Source organism: Pongo pygmaeus, chromosome 2 (assembly GCF_028885625.2).
Source record: "Pongo pygmaeus isolate AG05252 chromosome 2, NHGRI_mPonPyg2-v2.0_pri, whole genome shotgun sequence".
In the NCBI taxonomy this organism is placed as follows: Eukaryota; Metazoa; Chordata; class Mammalia; order Primates; family Hominidae; genus Pongo; species Pongo pygmaeus.
Genome location: NC_085930.1, coordinates 41,660,390 through 41,679,780, shown reverse-complemented (window position 1 = coordinate 41,679,780; position 19,391 = coordinate 41,660,390). Strand labels below are relative to the sequence as shown.

Here is a 19,391-nt window from a genome sequence, read left to right as displayed (position 1 = left end):
TTAGTGGACAAAATACATCTTACAAATGGTAGTATTTAGTAACCCGGAGAGGGTAAGGTGGAGCCATTCTTTTTTCAAACCACTGGAGCCTGGTTTTGTTTTCCACTTCGAGCACAGAGGGAGGCTATACATTTCTGACACAGTATCTGAGAAATAGCCATCAGTATGCTTCCATTACATTCATACCATGCACTTATCTGCATTGAAAATAGGGATTACCAGCAGAGAAAAAATGATGCCTGTTACTTGGCTGAACCAAAAATGTCTGAATTTTGAAAAGGATGTTAAAAAATATTTATGGATTGTATTGCATATTAAAGTGTAATTCATTTCCAAACATCTTTAAATGAAGACAGTTGAATGAATTGCATTCTAATAAAATGCTTGAGGTTTCTTCCTTCTGAATAAAAACTTAATGTTGTCACAGGTTCTTTTCTGAAATGAAATAGAAGCCTATATAGATGTCACCCCACAGATGTCTTCAAATCAACACTGTGGGTTGCTGTATATATAGAAGTTGTCCCTAGAATTTGTTTACCTAACACCTTTCTTTGAAAATAACGATAATAACAAACACCATGTGTGGGTGGAATTAAGTGTTTTTTCACAGTACTACCTGAATCTGATTGTAGTTCCTAACTCTTCTCTGTTGGTATGGGGCGAGAAAAATATGTGCTGCAGCCCTGAAAAACAGAGAAATGGTGGGTCTCATCTGCCTCCCTTTTCCTTCACTGTTTCGGATGGGAGAAAGTCCTCTCTCGATCCTCAGCCTCCTCCTCCCTTGCCTGGCCTAACACCCATGTATTTTCTGTGGACTTTGTCCCTCCTCTTTTTGGTAGCTCAGTGGAACTCCTCCCTTCCCTACCCCCAATCAATAATAGAAAACTCCATGACCTAGAGCGGGCTCGAAGAACTGACCTCAGTGTCTTACGACACTACTGCATGTTCCCCTCCATGCCCTGAATCAAAGCTATGCCCAGTGGGAGCTGAACTTCTTGTCTGGATCAAGCGTTGATACCAAAGTGAACAAAATAATATCTTACTTTTTCAGCAGTTTGGCTGACTCAGTTCCCCAGTACATAGCCACAGAAACAAAAGTAAGAAAAGGAAAAATGGCCTCAAACCTTCCAAACCATATGCTTTGAGGGTTATTAGTATTTTTTTATAGTTATAACAAGGGCTGTGCTCATCCATAGCCTGTTTATTGTTCATTTACAAATCATTCTACGTTATTATGTATTTACTAACCCACAAGTTATTAGAACAGCATATCTGTAAGGCTGGAAGGCAGACACTCTTATGGCAGCAGAGCACTTGGGCAGGATGCTGCAGTCAGGACCAGTGGGCGATTTGGGGAAGGGGCTTTAACGCATCTCGTTACCTCCCGAGGCTATTGCTGAATCCTACATCACATCACGTAGTCACGGGTCTTCACAGTCATCCTGGGTCATCAAACAGATAATCCATATGTTTCAGAGGCATAATTATTTGCTATATTTTAAAGAGACATATATATTTCGCTACCATTTTTTTTTGGTGGGGGGAATGGCAGTGATGAGATAAGCTCAGTGATCCAAAATAATTTTTGCAAAAGGCCTCATTTTATGATAATGTAGAATAAGTGAAGCATTAGCGATATAATTGACGCTTTCCCATCCTCGTTAATATATGCTACTGTCCACGTATTTTATTAGGCTGTTTTCCATGCAAATTGGAGATTTAAGGTTATTTGTTATCGAAAGCCATGAATACAATGCTTTTCCTTTCTATTTGAATTTTGGATATATGACATAAAGAGTAACTCCTTGTAGAAGTAAGTCATCTTTTACAGACAGTAAGTAGTTTTATATTTCTCCTGATGTTAATCTTGTACTTGTTGATTCTGAAGTTGTCATCAGGTAGAACGTCTACCTTCCATCCCATTGGGCACCATGAGCACGGTATCACCATCAAAAAATGAGAAAGAGAAGCAACTTAGAGAGTCGGTCGTAAAGTATCAACATAGACGGGCAGAACAGCAGCCACAGGTGAGTTGTGATTAATTCCTCCCTAATTCTACTTGACTCTTTAACTGTTGGTTTCATATGTGTAAATTGACTAAAGTGGTTTACACAGTAAACTGTGTATACTCTTTTTTCTGTCCTTTTTGACATCTTTGAATTTTGGATCTAAGACCTGTTCTAGAGGGTGAGTTTTGTAAAAAAAATACTGTGTATGTGATATCTAAGCCCATCTATACAACAATGCATGTGAGAAATAGGGACACTTATTTCTACTCCACAGCTGCACATAGAGCCTTATAGAGTCAGCCAGCATGTCCAAGGTCATGTGGTCAAGGCGCAGCACAAGTTTGTGTAACTCCAAAGGTTAGGCTGTTTTTATTTCATTCTTCCCTGAGGGAGGGTTTTAAGGTAAAGAGTTCTTTTAAAAAACATTAACCTATTAACTTAGAAAGTCAAAGTCATATTTAATTGTTAAGAAAATTCAATAAATAAAACATTACTATCAATCAACGTAGGTAACCATGACAATTTCGAGTGTAAGAAAATGTGGCATGTAGAAAAATTATTTTATTTTCTTGACTAATAATTAAATCTCTGTAGATTTAGCACATAAATTCATCATTTTTTAAATGTGTGGCCTGTCGGCTTCCTCAAATAGCACTTGTAGCATATGTCCAAATGTGTGGACACATCTATAGACGTCAGGAAATAAAATGCTTATTAAAATATAAAATTCAATGATGAAGTGGGAGTTAAGCTCCCCAGCCGTAGCAGCTTATAGTAAGTGTTTTCCTGGGCTCATAGAAGATTACTCTTTTACCTCACTTAACTTGCTAGGGTTCTGCAGTGCAAGTCAGATACCACCTGAGATAACAACCAAAGAAACCAGAGCCATCTTTTTTACCCTGGAGTCTTAGGGTCTCTCTTGGAAAGATACTGAGAGTCACTTTGGAAACACATTCTCCTAAGCACTCCCCACCTCCAAAAAGTGGCTCAACTTTCTACAGTTTTTAAGGCCTTTAGTCATGGTTTCTTGTCAGACAAAAGTCAGAAATAAAGGTTTCACAGACTTTTAATAAATAATTAGGTACATTCAGATCTTTTTGTTATGAAATATTTTAATTTTTCTTTCTTATTTACCATACTTGGTAGCTTTGTGAAGGCATTCAGCACATTATGAATTGATTGCATCTTTATTGCCATCTCTGGACATTGTTTTTCTTTTCTATAGCAATGATAGCCAACCCCAGTATACTAATAATGCCAATCATCAAGACTTAATTAGCTTGTTGTTTGTTTAGGATTGGATGTTGTATTCATCATTGAGGTAGAGAATCTGATGGCAGCTGGTGGAATAGCAGATTTGGGCCAACAGTTCTGTTTATTCTTTTTTCTTGGTGGTTGATTTTTTTTCCATAAGATTTAAGCCAAGGGTATAGATCCAGTTTGTTTCAAATGTAAACAAAGAAATTTAGCAGTATTTATATAGAAATTCACTGCCCGTACTTCAAAGGACATAAGAATCCACTCCATCCTCCTTTTTCCTTTTGCAAAAGGAAAATTTTACAAAATCTTTTTGTGAAAAGATTCCTAACATCTTTTACGTACTTTCTAGTACTCAGGGCTTGTAACTGACCCTGCTTTTGTGGTAACCAAGGAAAGCTTTGGGTTGTGGTTCACTCAACCAAAGGCAACCAGTTAATTTTGAGGTGATCATTGAGCACATACTTGCCCTCAGGTCTGTCCCAGGCTGGGAATTACGGGAAATACAGAGTATCTGTAATACCAAAATGTAAGTTCCGTGAGAGCAGGGATAGTCTTGGTTTTACTTACTGTGAATCTGTGTTAACCAAACAGTGCTGGCATATACCAGGTACTCAATAGGTAGTTGAATCAATAAGTAAAACATGCCGTCAGATATTATACAGTCTTTTTGTGGACCAAGTCTAACAGCTATTTAAAAATGAGCAACCACTATAAAGTAGTATTAATTCACATGTGTTTTCTTATTGTAACTGACACTGCAATAGAGGTTTATTGCAGGAGATAGTGAGGGCAGCTTCAATCAAAGAAAGTTATATAGGGGTGTTGGGCACGGTGGCTAACACCTGTAATCCCAGCACTTTGGGAGGCTGAGATGGGCAGATCACTTGAGGTCAGGAGTTTGCGACAAGCCTGGCCAACATGGTGAAACATCATCTCTACAGAAAATACAAAAAAATTAGCTGGGTATGGTGGCTCACGCCTGCAATCCCAGCTACTTCAGAGGCTGAGGTGGGAGAATCCTTTGAACCTGAGAGGCAGAAGTTGCAGTGAGCCCACGCCACTGCATTCCAGCCTGGGGGAAAGACGAGACTCTGTCTCAAAAAAAAAAAAGAAAAAAGAAAAAAGAAAAAGAAACCAAAGAAAGTTATATAGGGGAAGTGACACTTGTATCTTGAAGTCTGTTTAGGGTAAATAGAGGGAAAAGGATAGGGCATTTCAGGTGAGAAAAACAACCTAAAGGAACACTTGGAGATGAGCACTGATTTGTTCTTTCGTGGAACCAGTCACTTAAATTACATGTTAAGCTTTCATATTTTAAAAATTAAACTCAGTATTTGTGTGGTATCTCTCTTTTAAAAATGGTGTGACTTGTTATAACGATGCAACTCCCATATAGTTATAACATGGTAATTACTGAACGGAAGACCTCTGAAAGATGACCTCGATTCCTCCTTTCACAAAAATAATCCATGAACATGTTCAGAAACTATGTTTTGGTGATATTTATCTGATGTCAAAACTAAGACTAAAAACCATGCAGTGTTCAGTGTAAATTTCCTGTCCTCCTTCTAAAACCCTTTAGAAGAAGTTTTGGAATGTGATATAAGAAAGGATGGGAAAGCTAGAAAAACAAGGCATCATTGGCCCCATTCAGTTTCAGGTGTAGGCTAGACATCACTGAAAAAGTCAAGAACTGGCTAGTTTATTACTGTGATTCACTGTATGTCTGTTGTTGGTGTCCATTCACCCATTCAGTATCACAGAATCATACAATATGTGCCATGTAATTATTATTTGTCCACCTCCTGTTTTCTATTCCTCCATCCCACTCCCAATGACCACTTATCAATTGACCAGACCTGTGTAGTGAATATAAAAATGACCTAAACCTGAACACCCTATCCCTTAACTCTCTTGCATTTCAGCTTTAATGGTAGCAGAAATCTTGATCTGGAAAATGAAGGGTTGACCAGGTAAATCAAAGATCTTTCTGGATTTTAGGTTCTATGGGTATCCAATGATTAGATGGTAAGAGAGTTATCCTAATCATTAGATGTTGTCCCATAGGAGAAAATGAAGTAGCTAGATCTAAGGGTATCGTTGCCACATGGTATCTTATTTAATTCCTAAACATTCCAGCTAGTTATATCTATTTTAACAAAGAGGAAAGTGAAATCCAAAAAAGTTAAAAATAATTTTAATCAAAGCACATAACTTTAAATGGTGAAGCTGGAATTTATTTTCTTTTTGCCCAATTCCAGCACCATATTTCTCGCAGTCTCATAGGAAAAATACAGACAAAAAGGACATAAGAACATTTACAGTAGCAACAAACTTATATATTGCAAATCATATTTGTTAAGGGAAATAACCTAAGTTCAGTAAACCTAATAGGAGAGCTCAAATTCAAGATCTGTCACCTGCGATGCATTTTATAGACTAAAAGGGTTGTCCTCCATGTAATTGATAAGCTATGTCAACAAGCCAAAATCCTTGTTATAAATTGTGCTTCTGAATACAACCCATCCCCATCTTTATCCTTCTGAATAGATGAATAAGTAATCTGTTTCTAACTACTTTCAGCTTCATTCCACATTACCTGCTGTTTTCTATACCGAGTGACAAGTGCCACCTGCTGGCCAAGTGATGAAGCTTTTATTTCCATTGTTTCACTGGATTGCTCAGTTGTAATTGGCATATTAGCTGAATAATTGTTATTTTTTGGTAAACCTAGGCAATAATTTTAAAACCATAATGTTATAAAATAAAATTCTCTGTATTTCAGGACCTCTCCATTCTCAAATTTGCCTCTTTCTCAGATTTAACTTAAAATTTCTCTTCTACCTTCTATTGTATGACAAGGATGATTGTGTCATTATCATGCACACAGAACCTAGTTTTAGTTACACTTTATTCAGGATTTTATGGTACCATCTAAAATCCACTTAATACCCTCAATCATTAAAAGACAGATCATACCTTTCTCCCTGAATTAAGCTACCCTATATTTACCCCTTTATACCTAAGTAATGTTAATGAGTAGTGTATTTGCATAATCAATATATTTGTGCAATGTGTGATGAATTGCTTATGTGTCCCCCTAGGTCTTTCTGAATTAATCTTTTGTATTTACTATACAATTCTTGGCCTACAGTCCGGGCTGTCTATAATCTGACACTAGTTGCCTTTCTATTAATATAATAGCATTCGTTTCTTTCACTCTGTATAGTGCTCCTACTGAGCTTCTCCATATTTCTTACAAGTGTTCACTTCCATGTGGCTCTGCAGGCCTTTGTTTCTGCATTCTTGTCTGGAGCAGCCTCTGGTCCTTCTCCAGTCCTTCAAGATCCAAAACTATTGCCAATCCCTGTATGATTTACCTACTTAGAAAAGTATCTCCTTCATTTCATTTACCTACTTAGAAAAGTATCTCCTTCATTTACCTACTTAGAAAAGTATCTTTCATTTACCTACTTTCATTTACCTGCTTAGAAAAGTATCTCCTTCCTTCCAGTTCCCTTTGTCCCAAGTGGTTTTTCTTAGAGCATGTTTTACTTCTACCTGGTATTATAGTCACTTTGTGTCTAATATTATAGTTACCTATGTGTCTGATCTGTCTGCCATATCAGACTATATGCTTTTTGAAATAAAGGACTATTTCTCTTCATCTTTGCATTCCCAATAGTACCTAGGCCTGCAGCTTTCATGTAATAGGTATTTAGCAAACAATGAAGAATGGAAAGAATAATTTGATTTATGCAGAAATCCTGAAAGGTGAGTATTTTATATTTGATTGGATTGGTTGACTCTACATAGGTTAGACTTACCAACTTCTGCATATATTACTGAAGACCAAAATGTTCTTATACCTGGTCACAATAAACTGTTGTATTTGGATTGGAGTACAGAGACTGCATTTGGATTTCATTTGTCATGTTCATAGTCATCCCATCAAATATATAGCCTTTATAAGACTTCATGTCTGGTGAGAAGAAACTCCAGCAATAGAATTCTGTTCTTTTTCAGTGCTTATGTGGACACACATACATACAGAAATGAAATAGTATAATCTGGCAATTCCCACATTGGTTGTTTTAGCAGTAAATGCAGAACAAAGAAGGCTTGCCGAACTTTTAGCTGTGTTTTTCAGATTGAATGGCATATCTGAGTACAGCTTTGTATGAAGAATGTGAATGCATTTTTCCGTGTAGAACTTAATCTTTTTAATGTGTCATTATTGTGTAGGCTGCTGAGGTTTCAAATCTGTATAACTATAGTGACAGATGCCATAGAAAATATATTTATTCTTCAAGAGTGCTTTTCAGCCTCCTTATATAAACTGTCATGATCTAAAATTTGTGACACCTAAAGGCCCTTGTCTAACAAGAGGCTATTCTAGTTATTGTAGATGAAATATGTTACTTTATTACTCTTACTACAAAGATCTCATTTCTCTATGGTGATGTATTGCTTTTCGAAGAGGGATAATGCATGATATATTCACACTTGTGGGTCCTATGCCCTGTGTTCGTGGCATACCAAATGAGACATTAAACAAATTGCCTTATGATTAACTAGTGTACAAGTCCTTTGAAGGCAGGTATCATCTGTTGCTTTCTTCTGTGTACCTCCTACTACCACAGCTGGTGCAATGCTGGGCACAGTAGGTGTCTAACAGGAGTTCAACTCCTTAACTTGCACTGCTTCTCCAAATTATTTTCTTATTCTTCCTTTTTGGAGAAGCTGACATCATACTTCCTGATGGAACAGCATTTGTGGTTTACTAAACAGACCCAGACAGCACTAATGATTAAAGGGCATCAGAACAGCCTGGCATTGTGGCATAGCGTGGTGCAGGGAACTCAGGACATTCTCAGCTCCTGGCTTCATAAGCAACTTTATTTTGCCATGGGGTTGACACTGAGGAATGCCATCCATTGTTATCTACTCCTGGGTTTCACAGAAGTGACCAAATGCTGTCGTCAAAGGCCAAGAGGAGTTTGAGTCCAGAGGGAACACATTTTTCCTTCCAGAAGGACAGCAGTAGCTTTGACAGTTGCAGGCAGTCTTGCCACATTACACCCCTCTCTTTGCATGCTAGTCAGTCATTCCTGTTCACATCAGCAGAGATGGAGAGAGGAGTAGAGGTTCAGATGTGTTGCCTGAAATGATTTTCACTGCAGGGAATACTAATTTGGGTTTTAATGCAAATACACCTATTTGATCTCTACCTTACAAAAACTCCTTGAGCATCTAAACTCTAGGTACAACCAGTCCCCAGTTAGTGTGCATGTTAATCAGGGACTATCAGAGGCTGCCTGGTGTCTGGGGTACACCTCAGGGCCTGTTCCCTGACTGTGCTCAGAGTAAGATACAAGTCTTTGGCTTCCTTCCGTAGCAGGCTGCTCACTGCTCCCCTCTCAAGGAAGTCTGTGCCTCCACGCCTGTACCCTCTGGGCACAAGCCCACCTGAGTCTTCCTCTCTGAGCTTGAATCCTGTTTTTCAATTTGCTTGACCCAATTTCCTTCTTACTTAGGACCTAACTTTACATTTTGAATTCAGTTTGGGGAACTGTGTTTCAGGACTGTTGTTCTGATTTTGAACTTAAACCTTGTATCTTGTACCCCTGATTCAACCTCATTCAATCCTTGTCCCCTGACCATATTTGTGATCTGAATCTGCTCCCTTCCTCTGTCTCAATTCCTGGAGGCTGGAGTAAAATTCATACCTAATCCTTTTTTTTTTTTGAGACAGAGTCTCGCTCTGTCGCCCAGGCTGGAGTGCACTGGCGCAAACTCGGCTCACTGCAAGCTCCGCCTCTGGGTTCACACCATTCTCCTGCCTCAGCCTCCCCAGTAGCTGGGACCACAGGCACCTGCCACCACTCCCAGATAATTTTTTGTATTTTTAGTAGAGACAGGGTTTCACCGTGTTAGCCAGGATGGTCTCGATCTCCTGACCTCATGATGCCACCCGCCTCGGCCTCCCAAAGTGCTGGGATTACAGGCTCATACTTAATCTTAACTGGGGTCTATTTTTCACGTGATTTAACCTCTCCACTCCTTCAGTTAGTCTTCCCCCACCAAGTCCAGCATTCTAACCAGGGTGTAAGGTCTGCTGACACATCAGGGATTTGCATCGAGTCCTAAAGAACTAACTGACGTTAGTCCGTGAACTTTGCTTCACAAGGGTCTAGAATAACCTTTCCTCCACTTGGCAGGACCGCCCTTGTAGGCACAAGCCAAGACCACTAGGAATAATTTCTGGCATTTGAAAATAAAATGAAGTATTACTTAAAATGCTTCTGAACAGGAGCAGATCTAGTTTTGTTTTGTTTTGTTTTGTTTGAGCCTGAGGTTCATACAATTTTTGGGATCCCTTTTAAAACAGAAAATACCAAACTATAAATATGAAGTTAGGACAGCGCCATGGAAGAGGCTTGTGTAAGGGAGGGATATTGCTGCTTAAGCTACATATACTTCATGGTTCACCCACTATTTGTTTTTGCATGTATTATACCATGTGGTCACCGCAGGGTTTTTTTGTCATAAAGGAGAATTACATATTTTCATATTTCCAATTCCCTTCTCTCCAATCTCTCCCCCAAGATTTCCATAATTATATATACTTTTGGTGAATTCTAAAACTACCTAATTCCTGTAACTGTACATAGATGAAGAAACCTAACGAGAAGGATGAATGGAGGGGTGAAATGATAATAACACTTAGAATGTGCCTCTATCAGCAGTGCTGTAAATGCACTGACATTTAATCCTTATTACAATGCTATGATTGTTATGATTCATATTTTGTGGATGAGGAAACTGAGTCACAGAGAAATAATCTGCCAAAGATGGAGTTAGGAAACTGCCGAACCATGATTTCAGCCAACACAGACTGGCTCCAGACCCCTCATTCTATTACTAAATTATATTGCCCCTCTGGCCAACGTGACGTAAACAATGTAAGAATAGGGGTAGATCTGAAATGTAGGATTGATTCTTAGTTCAAAGCTGTTTGAACGACTCTGCTTTTCTATTTTCAGTTTGGCTCAGTAGCTCTTCTGTGTAAGAGAAGTTGAGAAATTAACTGCTAATTGTAAACATAATTTCTTTTTCTGAGTAGCTCTGTCTATAGTGGGCAGGTTTGGAAGGCAAAGTGACTTTGGAAAGCTTTACAGAAGGAGGAATGCTTAGGAGCTCTTTGAAGAAGGAGATGCAAGCAGCAGGATGTGGTGGACAGCATTGGCCTGGCGTTAGGATCCCTGCCTTCAGGTCCCAGCTCTGTTGTTCATAAGCCAACTGACCTCAGGCCTGTCTGGTGTCTGTGGTCCTTGATCTGAGTACCATCAGGCCGGTGAAAAGAAGAAGATTAAGACTGTATTTTCAGGGATCATGTCTATAGGTCATTTCTAGAGAAACTTCTCTGAACATTTAGGGCACAGGAAACCATGAGGAGGAGGCGCAGCATTCTCTCCTGAGCATGGAACCAGTGTTGCTTCACTGCAACTGGCCGTTCATTTGCTCTTAGTGATCGTTCCTCTCTTCCTTTGGGAGAGGAATAGGGAGAGGACACAGTTGAGGAGTTCCTGTTTTAACAAATAAAAAAGGTGGAGGTGAGGAATTAAGCTAGATGTTTGCAAAGACCCATTCAAATTTTAGAACCCGTGAATATCAGTTGCCAATCTTCTATCACAAGTAGTTATGTTTGAAATATCTATATTTACTAATACCATTTTGAATATAAACATGATATTTCTGGAGCAGAGCAAAGTATTATATATAACACAAGGAATCACCCTTTGCTCTGGTTTTTACCCCTGGAGCAATGGATCTGGTGAGAGTCAGATCAGATGATATCTTACAATTTGTACTGCAGGCAAAGAACTCCTAAAGAAAATGTATCTGGACATTTCTGTAGGAGAGTGGCAACCACCCTCTCCACATTCTTTTGCTCTTTGGGAAGGGCCCTGAGTTGTAACTCTTACCCTTTGGAATATAAACAGATCTCTGGGGGTAGGGGAAGATGAGACTAGTTTCTCCAGCTTTACAATTCTGGTCTTGTCTCTGTGGTCCCAGATTTTATTCCTCCCTTAAAATGTAAACACATATTTCCAGGGAGGTAAATGTCTCTGGAGGCAAATCTCTTCACATGCCCTCTCCACTAATAATCAGTTGCAGATTAAATTCTAAGATTTGTTCTTTTAGTCCAGGTCCCAAGTGAAGTAAATTTAATCAGAAAATCCTAACTGTACAGAAACATAAAAGTATTTTCTCTATAGTCCCACAAAGAATTGATAGAAAATTAGAAAGGAGCATTCTTTACTTTCCAGGGCTGTGAGTCTAAGATTATGGGACTGTCTGTCTGAAAACAACATCACAATTTTATAGAAATATTCACTCCTGAGATCTACACCAGATGGACTAAACAAGAATCTCTGGGTCTGGTGCTTTGGAATCTCCATTTCTGCTGCTTCCCAGATGTATGCACCACCAATATTCACTTCTTTATTCCTGGTTTAAGGATTCTTCAGTTTTTCTACTTCCAGAGACAGTTCATCTTATGCAGCTCTCACTGATTCAGTCTGTGATTTGCGGGACTTTCTGAACTCATAAAGAAATGTAATAGTCTTGCTGGGAGAAGTTGTAAGTGTCATTTAAAAATGAATACTGATATTTTCAAGCTTTCTAGGGTGATGATTCTTCTTTGAAATCTGAAAAGATGATGATGATAAAAAAAGATGCTATCATTGGTAAACAGCTACTCATTAAGTAACTCAGATTTTGAAGTAGGTTAACTGTGTTATTCAGATTTCTATTTTACAAAAATTCAATCAAAGATGTAAGAATGCACTCCTCAAAAAAAGTACATATGTGATTTTAAAAAAAATGTATTTTTAAAACTATAGGCCAGCCCCAAAACTGATGCTGAAAATCTTCATCTATTAGTTGAAATGTATCTATTAGTGGAAATCTCAATCTCTAATTAGAACCAGAAGGAAAACTTTTAGGGGAAGTATTTACATTTTTCATTTAGGTCAACTTCATTTAGTACACTTAACGTGCAAATTTAGTGCACTAATTTTATGTAAATCGCTCTTTCCACAGAAGATGCTTCAAAAGATAAACCAAAGTATCCTACTTTTTGTCTTAATGCTTTGGAAAACTTTCTCCTGATCTTGTGTTTTACTATTTTGCTTTGACTTTTTCACTTCAATTCCATTAGATTATTAAATTAAGTATGCAAGTATTTCCTTTATATCTATTATGATCTAAGCATTGTGCTAAGTCCATTGGGCCTTTTAACAGAAAGGCGATTGCCAACCTCAGCAAGATAAGTTTCAGAGGGAAAGCCAGGTGGGATGAAGGGAAGTGGTGAATGGAAAGTAAAGAAATGGAAGCCGTGGGTAATAAGCTGTGTTAGGAAGTTTTGTACTAAAGGAGCAAAGAAACATGGGGTTACAGCTAGAGCATTAGGTAGGGTTGAGGTAAATTCGCGGTTAGGAGAGATTAGACAATGTTTCTGGAGTAAGAGGAAAAAGCCAGTAAAATTGAAGAAATACAGCACACAGGTGTGATGGGACCTTTTCCTTTTTTCTTTCTTTTCTTTTTTTTTTGAGATGGAGTTTTGCTCCGTCACCCCGTCTGGAATGCAGTGGTGCGATCTCAGCTCACTGCAACCTCTGCCTCCCAGGATTCAAGCGATTCTCCTGCCTCAGCTTCCCCAGTAGCTGGGATTACAGGCGCCCGCCACCATGCCTAGCTAATTTTTGTATTTTTTAGTAGAGACAGGGTTTCACCATGTTGATCAGGCTGGTCTTGAACTCCTGACCTCAAGTCATCTGCCCACCTCGGCCTCCCAAAGTGCTGGGATTACAGGCATGAGCCACTGCGCCTGGCCTGGGACCTTTTTCATGTAGGGAGTCCAGCAAGGACAGGAAGTAAGGATTACGAGGACCCAGGTGCAGGGTTTAAGTTAAGGCAGGAGGAGGGACATTTTTTCCTCTGAGATTGTGGAAAAGAAGTTAAGGGTGTTCACACACACCTAAAAATCTTATTTTTTTTTCCTTCCTATAAAGAGTTAGGGTCATCTGAGTGAAAGAGGCAGGCTTTATATGGAGGGTACAGTAAAGATTTGGAACAATCTTTGTAGAGATGGATACAGAAGCTAGTTAGGGACAAGTGAAAAGATTATCCAGAAGAGTATGAGAATTATGCATATTTCTTGTAGTGTGGATTCAGTGGTTATATATAGTTTAAGCATCACTGATCTGAAAATTTGAAATTCAAAATAATCCAAAATTTAAATTTTTTTCAGTGCGATACAACACTACAAGAGGAAAATTCATCTGGTTTATGTGACAGGTTGCAGTCAAAACAGTCAAAACGTTGTTTCATGCACAAAAGTATTTAAAATATTGTATAAGATTACCTTGAGACTATGTGTATAAGGTGTATATGAAACATAAATGGTTTTCATGTTCAGATTTGGGTTCCCTAGATAACTAATTATATATATGCAAATATTCCAAAATTCAAAAAGTCCCAAATCTGATTCCCAGACAGACTGTCCTGGGAATCACTTCTGTTCCCAGGCATTTTGGATAAGAGATACTCAACTTGCACAAATTTTAGCAGCTTGGAATTTCTGCAAAGATGGAAAATGATGACATTGATCCAAGATTGAGGATTATGAGGATGGCGTGGCAGAGCATAGCTGATGTGATGGACTGTTTTTCTCAGGCAGAATTGGGAATGGAAGGGAAGTCAGGAGGGGTATAGTAAATTCAGAGAAAGAACTGTGGGAAAAGAAGTTTCTATGCATATGAAGAACATTGATAATAATCCTGAACGAATTAGAAGAACTATAAATTATAAAGAAGAGAAAAGCATTTCAGAGGTAGATAAGTTTTAAGAGATGAAAAGTCTGACCAGTGTAAGTTCCTCAAGGTGACTAAATTTCAGCTTGTTCAGAAACAAGTAGCATGTGATAGAATTAAAGAAGATGAGCAGAACTCAGATGGGTGGGAGGAATAGACCCAATATTCTTAAGGATATGGTGCACTTTACTAAAGATACAGTTAAAATGTAACCCATTCATTGACTATGGTATAATCTTCTAGGTATAGATCTAAGGTAGAAAATGTGCTCAGTGCAGCTGTCTTTGAATTCTTCCCCTATCTCCTGCTGTGTACTTCCAGTTGTGAGTGAATTTTTGCCTTCACCCTGTTACCGGAGGTCATTACTGTGTCTGTTCTTGCTTCTGTACTACCTTAAAACATTTCATTTGGGGCTGGGTGTGGTGGCTCCTGCCTGTAATCCTAGCACTTTGGGAGGCAAAGGAGGGCGGATCACTTGAGGTCAGGAGTTCGAAACCTGGCTAACATGGTGAAACCCGGTCTCTACTAAAAATACGAACAAATTAGCTGGGCGTGGTGGCAGGTGCCTGTAACCTCAGCTACTCAGGAGGCTGAGGCAGGAGAATCGCTTGAACCCAGGAGGCAGAGGTTGCAGTGAGCCGAGATTACGCCACTGCACTCCAGCCTGGGTGACAGAGTGAGACTCTGTCTCAAAAAACAAACAAGTTTTATTTGACGTAACTATTAATGTCTTTCTACTCAAAATGTAGTTGAGACATCTTTGCTGTGTTTTTCTATAGTATCTCAAGTTCTTTTGTAGAAGCAACTCTGATGTTAAAATGAAAGAGTATAATTTATAGAACTTATAAAATTTTTATTGACTTAAAATTCTGTTTAGTGATGTGATTAATAGTTCAGGTCAAAATCCATTACAATAAAACTAGCACAAAATAATTATCTTCAAGCTAGCACCTAAATATTACAAACCCAAATAATTTAAGAGAATCATACATTGTGAAATCCATTTTGCTGTATCAGGAACAAGACTCATCCCAGAGTGATGCAAACACTGGAAGAGAGTATACACTGGAATTTAATATAAAGCATCTGAATGGTGTGATAAGCTCCCACAAGTAGTGGAGAAGTAACCACCTTTTGAATGTAGAGTAGACTTGTGGCACTGTTTTGGCTATGAAAGAGATGAGCAGTGGGCTCTAGAAGCATCTGTTTATCCTGCCAATCATCAGCATTTTGTTGAGAACCTATAATACTCAAAATCTTGTATGAGGTACTACAGATAGAAACAAATAATTGGGAGTTTACAATTTATTGAAAGAGACCCACGTGTCAACATGTAACTATTAGACATTATGATATGTACAATGATAAAGGTAGGTAAAGTGTTACAGGGGACTTTTGGTATAAGTATGGCTATATAGACTTAGCATTTCCCCATTTTCTGAAAGTCTTCTAAGAGCAACACAGAAAATGGAAGACAAAAATGCAAACTGAAATTTTAGTCAAACCAGGAAACTGTCTTAGTCTCTTTTGTGATACTATAACAAAATACCAAAGATTGGGTAATTTATAAAGAAAAGAAATTTATTTCTCACAGTTCTAGAGGCTGGGAAGTTCAATATCAAGGTGCCAGTATCTTGTCAGGGCCTTCTTGCTGTGTAAGAAAGCAAGAGAGGGCAGAAAGCAAGAGAGGGAAAGAGAGAGAGAGAGAGATTGAACTTGCAGTCTCAAATCCTGTAATAATTGGCATTAATCCATTCATGAGAATGGAATTCTCATAACCTAAACACCTCCCTTTAGGCCCTACCTCCCAACACTGTTGCATTGCAGATTAAGTTTCCAGTACATGCTTTTGGGGGGACACATTCAAGCCATAGCATAGATGTATATCAACATATTTCTTAGGGCTGCTCAAAGCAATCAAGATGATGCAGGAGCTCCACAGGAAGAACAGAAGAGAAATCTAAGGAAGAGCCCAGCGATAGCATATCAAAAGAATCCATACAAATACACTTACTGAAGAAGGATACATCTAGAGATGGAAAAGCTATAGCCGTTATCTGCAATAGCCAGCAGGCAACAGGAACCCTACTGGACCAACTTTGATTCACAGAAGTAGAAAATGTGAAATGCACGTGAAAGGACTCAAATAAGTCACAATTTGCAGAAGCAGTATTTTTTGTAGAGATCAGAGGAAAAGAAGCTAGGCTTGTGAAAAATAACTTGCCTAGAAATTTGCCCTCCACTTACTCTTTCTATAGAAAGCTCTGGCAAAGAGCTGGTCCTGGAAAATCCAGCTTTTATAATGACATGTTTAAAAAGACAAACTAGTATAGCATCTAAACAGATACTCTAAAAAAAAAGATGCCAGTAAAACGTCAATAAGAAACCATATAATTATATAACATAAATAAAATACTGCAAGAAAAACGTTAAAGAATTCTAGCAAAATATAAATGACAAAAAAGAAGCAACTATAGCCATTCCTGATAAAATTTTCAGAAAAGCAGAAGAAAACTCTCTCAATTGATAAAGGGCATCTACAAAACACTTGCAGCCAAAATCTTGCTTATTAATGAAAGAATCAATGTTCTCCCACTAAGGTCAGGAATGAGGCAAGGGAGTTTCACTCTCTTCCCTCCAGTTCCACATTGTACAGGAGGTTCTAGATGGTGTGAAAAGAGAGGAAAAGAAAGAAAAGGCACTCAGATTGCAGAAGAAGAGGTAAAAGTTTTTTTTCTTTCAAGATTTGATAGTTTATGTAGAAAACATTATATTTACAGAAAGTTACTAGAACTACTGAAATGAGCTTTAGCAAGGTTGCAGGATACAAAATTGATATATAAAAATTAACTATATATATTAGCAGCAAACAATTGGAAATTGAAATTGAAAAATACCATTTCCAATAGCATTAAAATATATGAACTACTTACAGATAACTTTGACAAAATACATGTAAGACCTGTACACTGAAAGCTATAGAACACTACTGAAAACATTAAATAAAACACATAAATGGAGAGAGATTCCATGTCATGAGTTTGAAGAGTCAACATTGCTAAGATGTCTATTCTCCCCAGTTGGCATCAATTAAAATTCAAACAAGTATTTTGATAGATATTAAAAGCTGATTCTAAAATTTATATGGCATGCAAAGAATTTAGAATAATTAAAATAACCTTAAAAAAGAACAAAGTTGAAGGAATCATACTACCTAATTTTAATACTCGTAATAAAACTGTAATTAAGTCAGTGTGGTATTGGTGTAAAAAGAGACAAATATAGCAATGAAATGGAATAGAGAGTTTAGAAATAGACCCACATGTATATAGCCAGATGATTTTCAACTAAGGGACCGAGACATTTTAATGAGAGAATAGGAATCTTTTCAACAAATGGAACCAAAACATTTGGATAGCCGTATATCCCCCAAAATAACAAACATTGATTCTTACCTCCTGTCATATACAACATTATTTTGAAGTAGATGATAGGGCTAAATGTAAAAGATAACCTTCTAGAAGAAAATATAGGAAGAAATTTTAGTGACCTGATATTTGGCATATATTTCTAAAAAATGACACATAATGCATGATCTATAAAAAGAAAATTTTTTAAATTGTACCTCATCAAAATTAATGACTTTTGCTCTTCAAAAGACATTGTTAAGAAATTGAAAAGTCAAGCTACAGACTGGGAGAAAATATTTGCAAAATAATACCTGACAGTGGACTTGTATCTGGAGTATGGAGAGAACTTTTAAAACTCGGCTGGGCTCAGTGGCTCACGCCTGTAATCCTAGCACTTTGGGAGGCCAAAGTGGGCGGATCACCTGAGGTTGGGAGTTCAAGACCAGCCTGACCAACATGGAGAAACCCCGTCTCTGCTAAAAATACAAAATTAGCCAGGCGTGGTGGCGCATGCCTGTAATCATAGCTACTCTGGAGGCTGAAGCAGGAGAATTGCTTGAACCTGGGAGGCGGAGGTTGCAGTGAGCTCAGATTGTGCCATTGCACTTCAGCCTGGGCAGCAAGAGTGAAACTCCGTCTCAAAAACAAAACAAAAAAACAATAATAAGACAATGCAGTTAAAAAATAGACACATTTAAGCAGGTACTTAACCAAAGGAGACATGCAGATAGCCAATAAACACATGAAAAGTCAATTTCGTTAATCATTAAGGGAACTGCAAATTAAAACCACAATGAGATAACCACTACACACTCACTATGATGGATAAAGTTAAAATGATTACGCTATGTTAACCTAGGATAGAGAGCAACCATTGAAAATGCAAAATGGTAAAGTGACATGGGAAAACTTAGTTTGGCAGGGTTTTTTTGTTTTGAGTTTTGTTTTTTGAGGTGTGGTCTCACCGTGTTGCCCATGCTGGAGTGCAGTGGCACAATTATAGCTCACAGCAGTCTCAAACTCCTGGCCTCAAGCGATCCTCCTGCCTTGGCCTCCCAAAGAGTTGGGATTATAGGAGTAAGCCTAGTTTGGCAGTTTTTAAAAAGTTAAAGATATACATATCATATGACCCAGATATTCCATTCCTAGGTATTAGTCAAGAGAAATGTAAGCATATATCCACTTCAAAACTTGTACATGTGTGCTTATACTAAGTAGCTTTGTTTGTAATTGCCAAAACCTGGAAGCCATCCAGATGACCATCAAAAGGCGAAAGGACAAATTATGGCATGTCCATTCAGTGGAAAACTACTCAGTAACAGGAAGGAGTGCACTCTTGATTCACACAGCAATATGGATGAGTTTTTAAATAATTCTTCTAAGTGAAAGAAGTCAAGATTACATATTGTGTGATTTCACTTAATATAAAACTCCAGAAGATACAGCTAATTGACAGCAAGAGAAAGCAGATCAGTGGTTGGTTAGGGATGGGGCAGGGTTGGAAGAGGTGGTGGGGAGACAAGGAAACTTTTGGGGATGATCAGTATGTTAATTATCTTGATTATTATACTTATATCAAAATCTTTCAAATTATATACTTGAATTTTGTGCTGTTATTTGTTTGTCAACTATATCTCACTAAAGCTGTAAATTAGAAAAAAGAAAAAATGCACATCAGAAGGAAATTAAACATACACATTTATACATACATTTTTAAAAACCCAATGAAAAAAGTCATTTTTATGAAAGAAGATTCTGAAACAAATATAAGGATTTATGAAGAGATGCTGAGACTGTACGAGACAATGAAATAAAACATAATTTGCAGAACT

General features: G+C 37.9%; 1 protein-coding gene and 1 non-coding gene across 10 annotated transcripts in view; both read left to right on the top strand.

Moving 5' to 3' along the window:
• Positions 1-19,391, top strand: part of MORC1 (MORC family CW-type zinc finger 1) — a 169,201-nt gene that overhangs the window by 99,098 nt on the left and 50,712 nt on the right. For all 9 annotated transcript variants that reach the window (XM_054481556.1, XM_054481553.1, XM_054481554.1 and 6 more), the window contains one exon: positions 1,889-2,027. In XM_054481556.1, the coding sequence (XP_054337531.1) occupies positions 1,889-2,027 (139 nt within the window). The remainder of the gene's footprint in view (positions 1-1,888; positions 2,028-19,391) is intronic.
• On the top strand, positions 10,644-10,856 carry LOC129034496 (small nucleolar RNA U3). The gene has a single exon (XR_008501957.1). It is a non-coding gene; the product is annotated as a small nucleolar RNA U3 (small nucleolar RNA).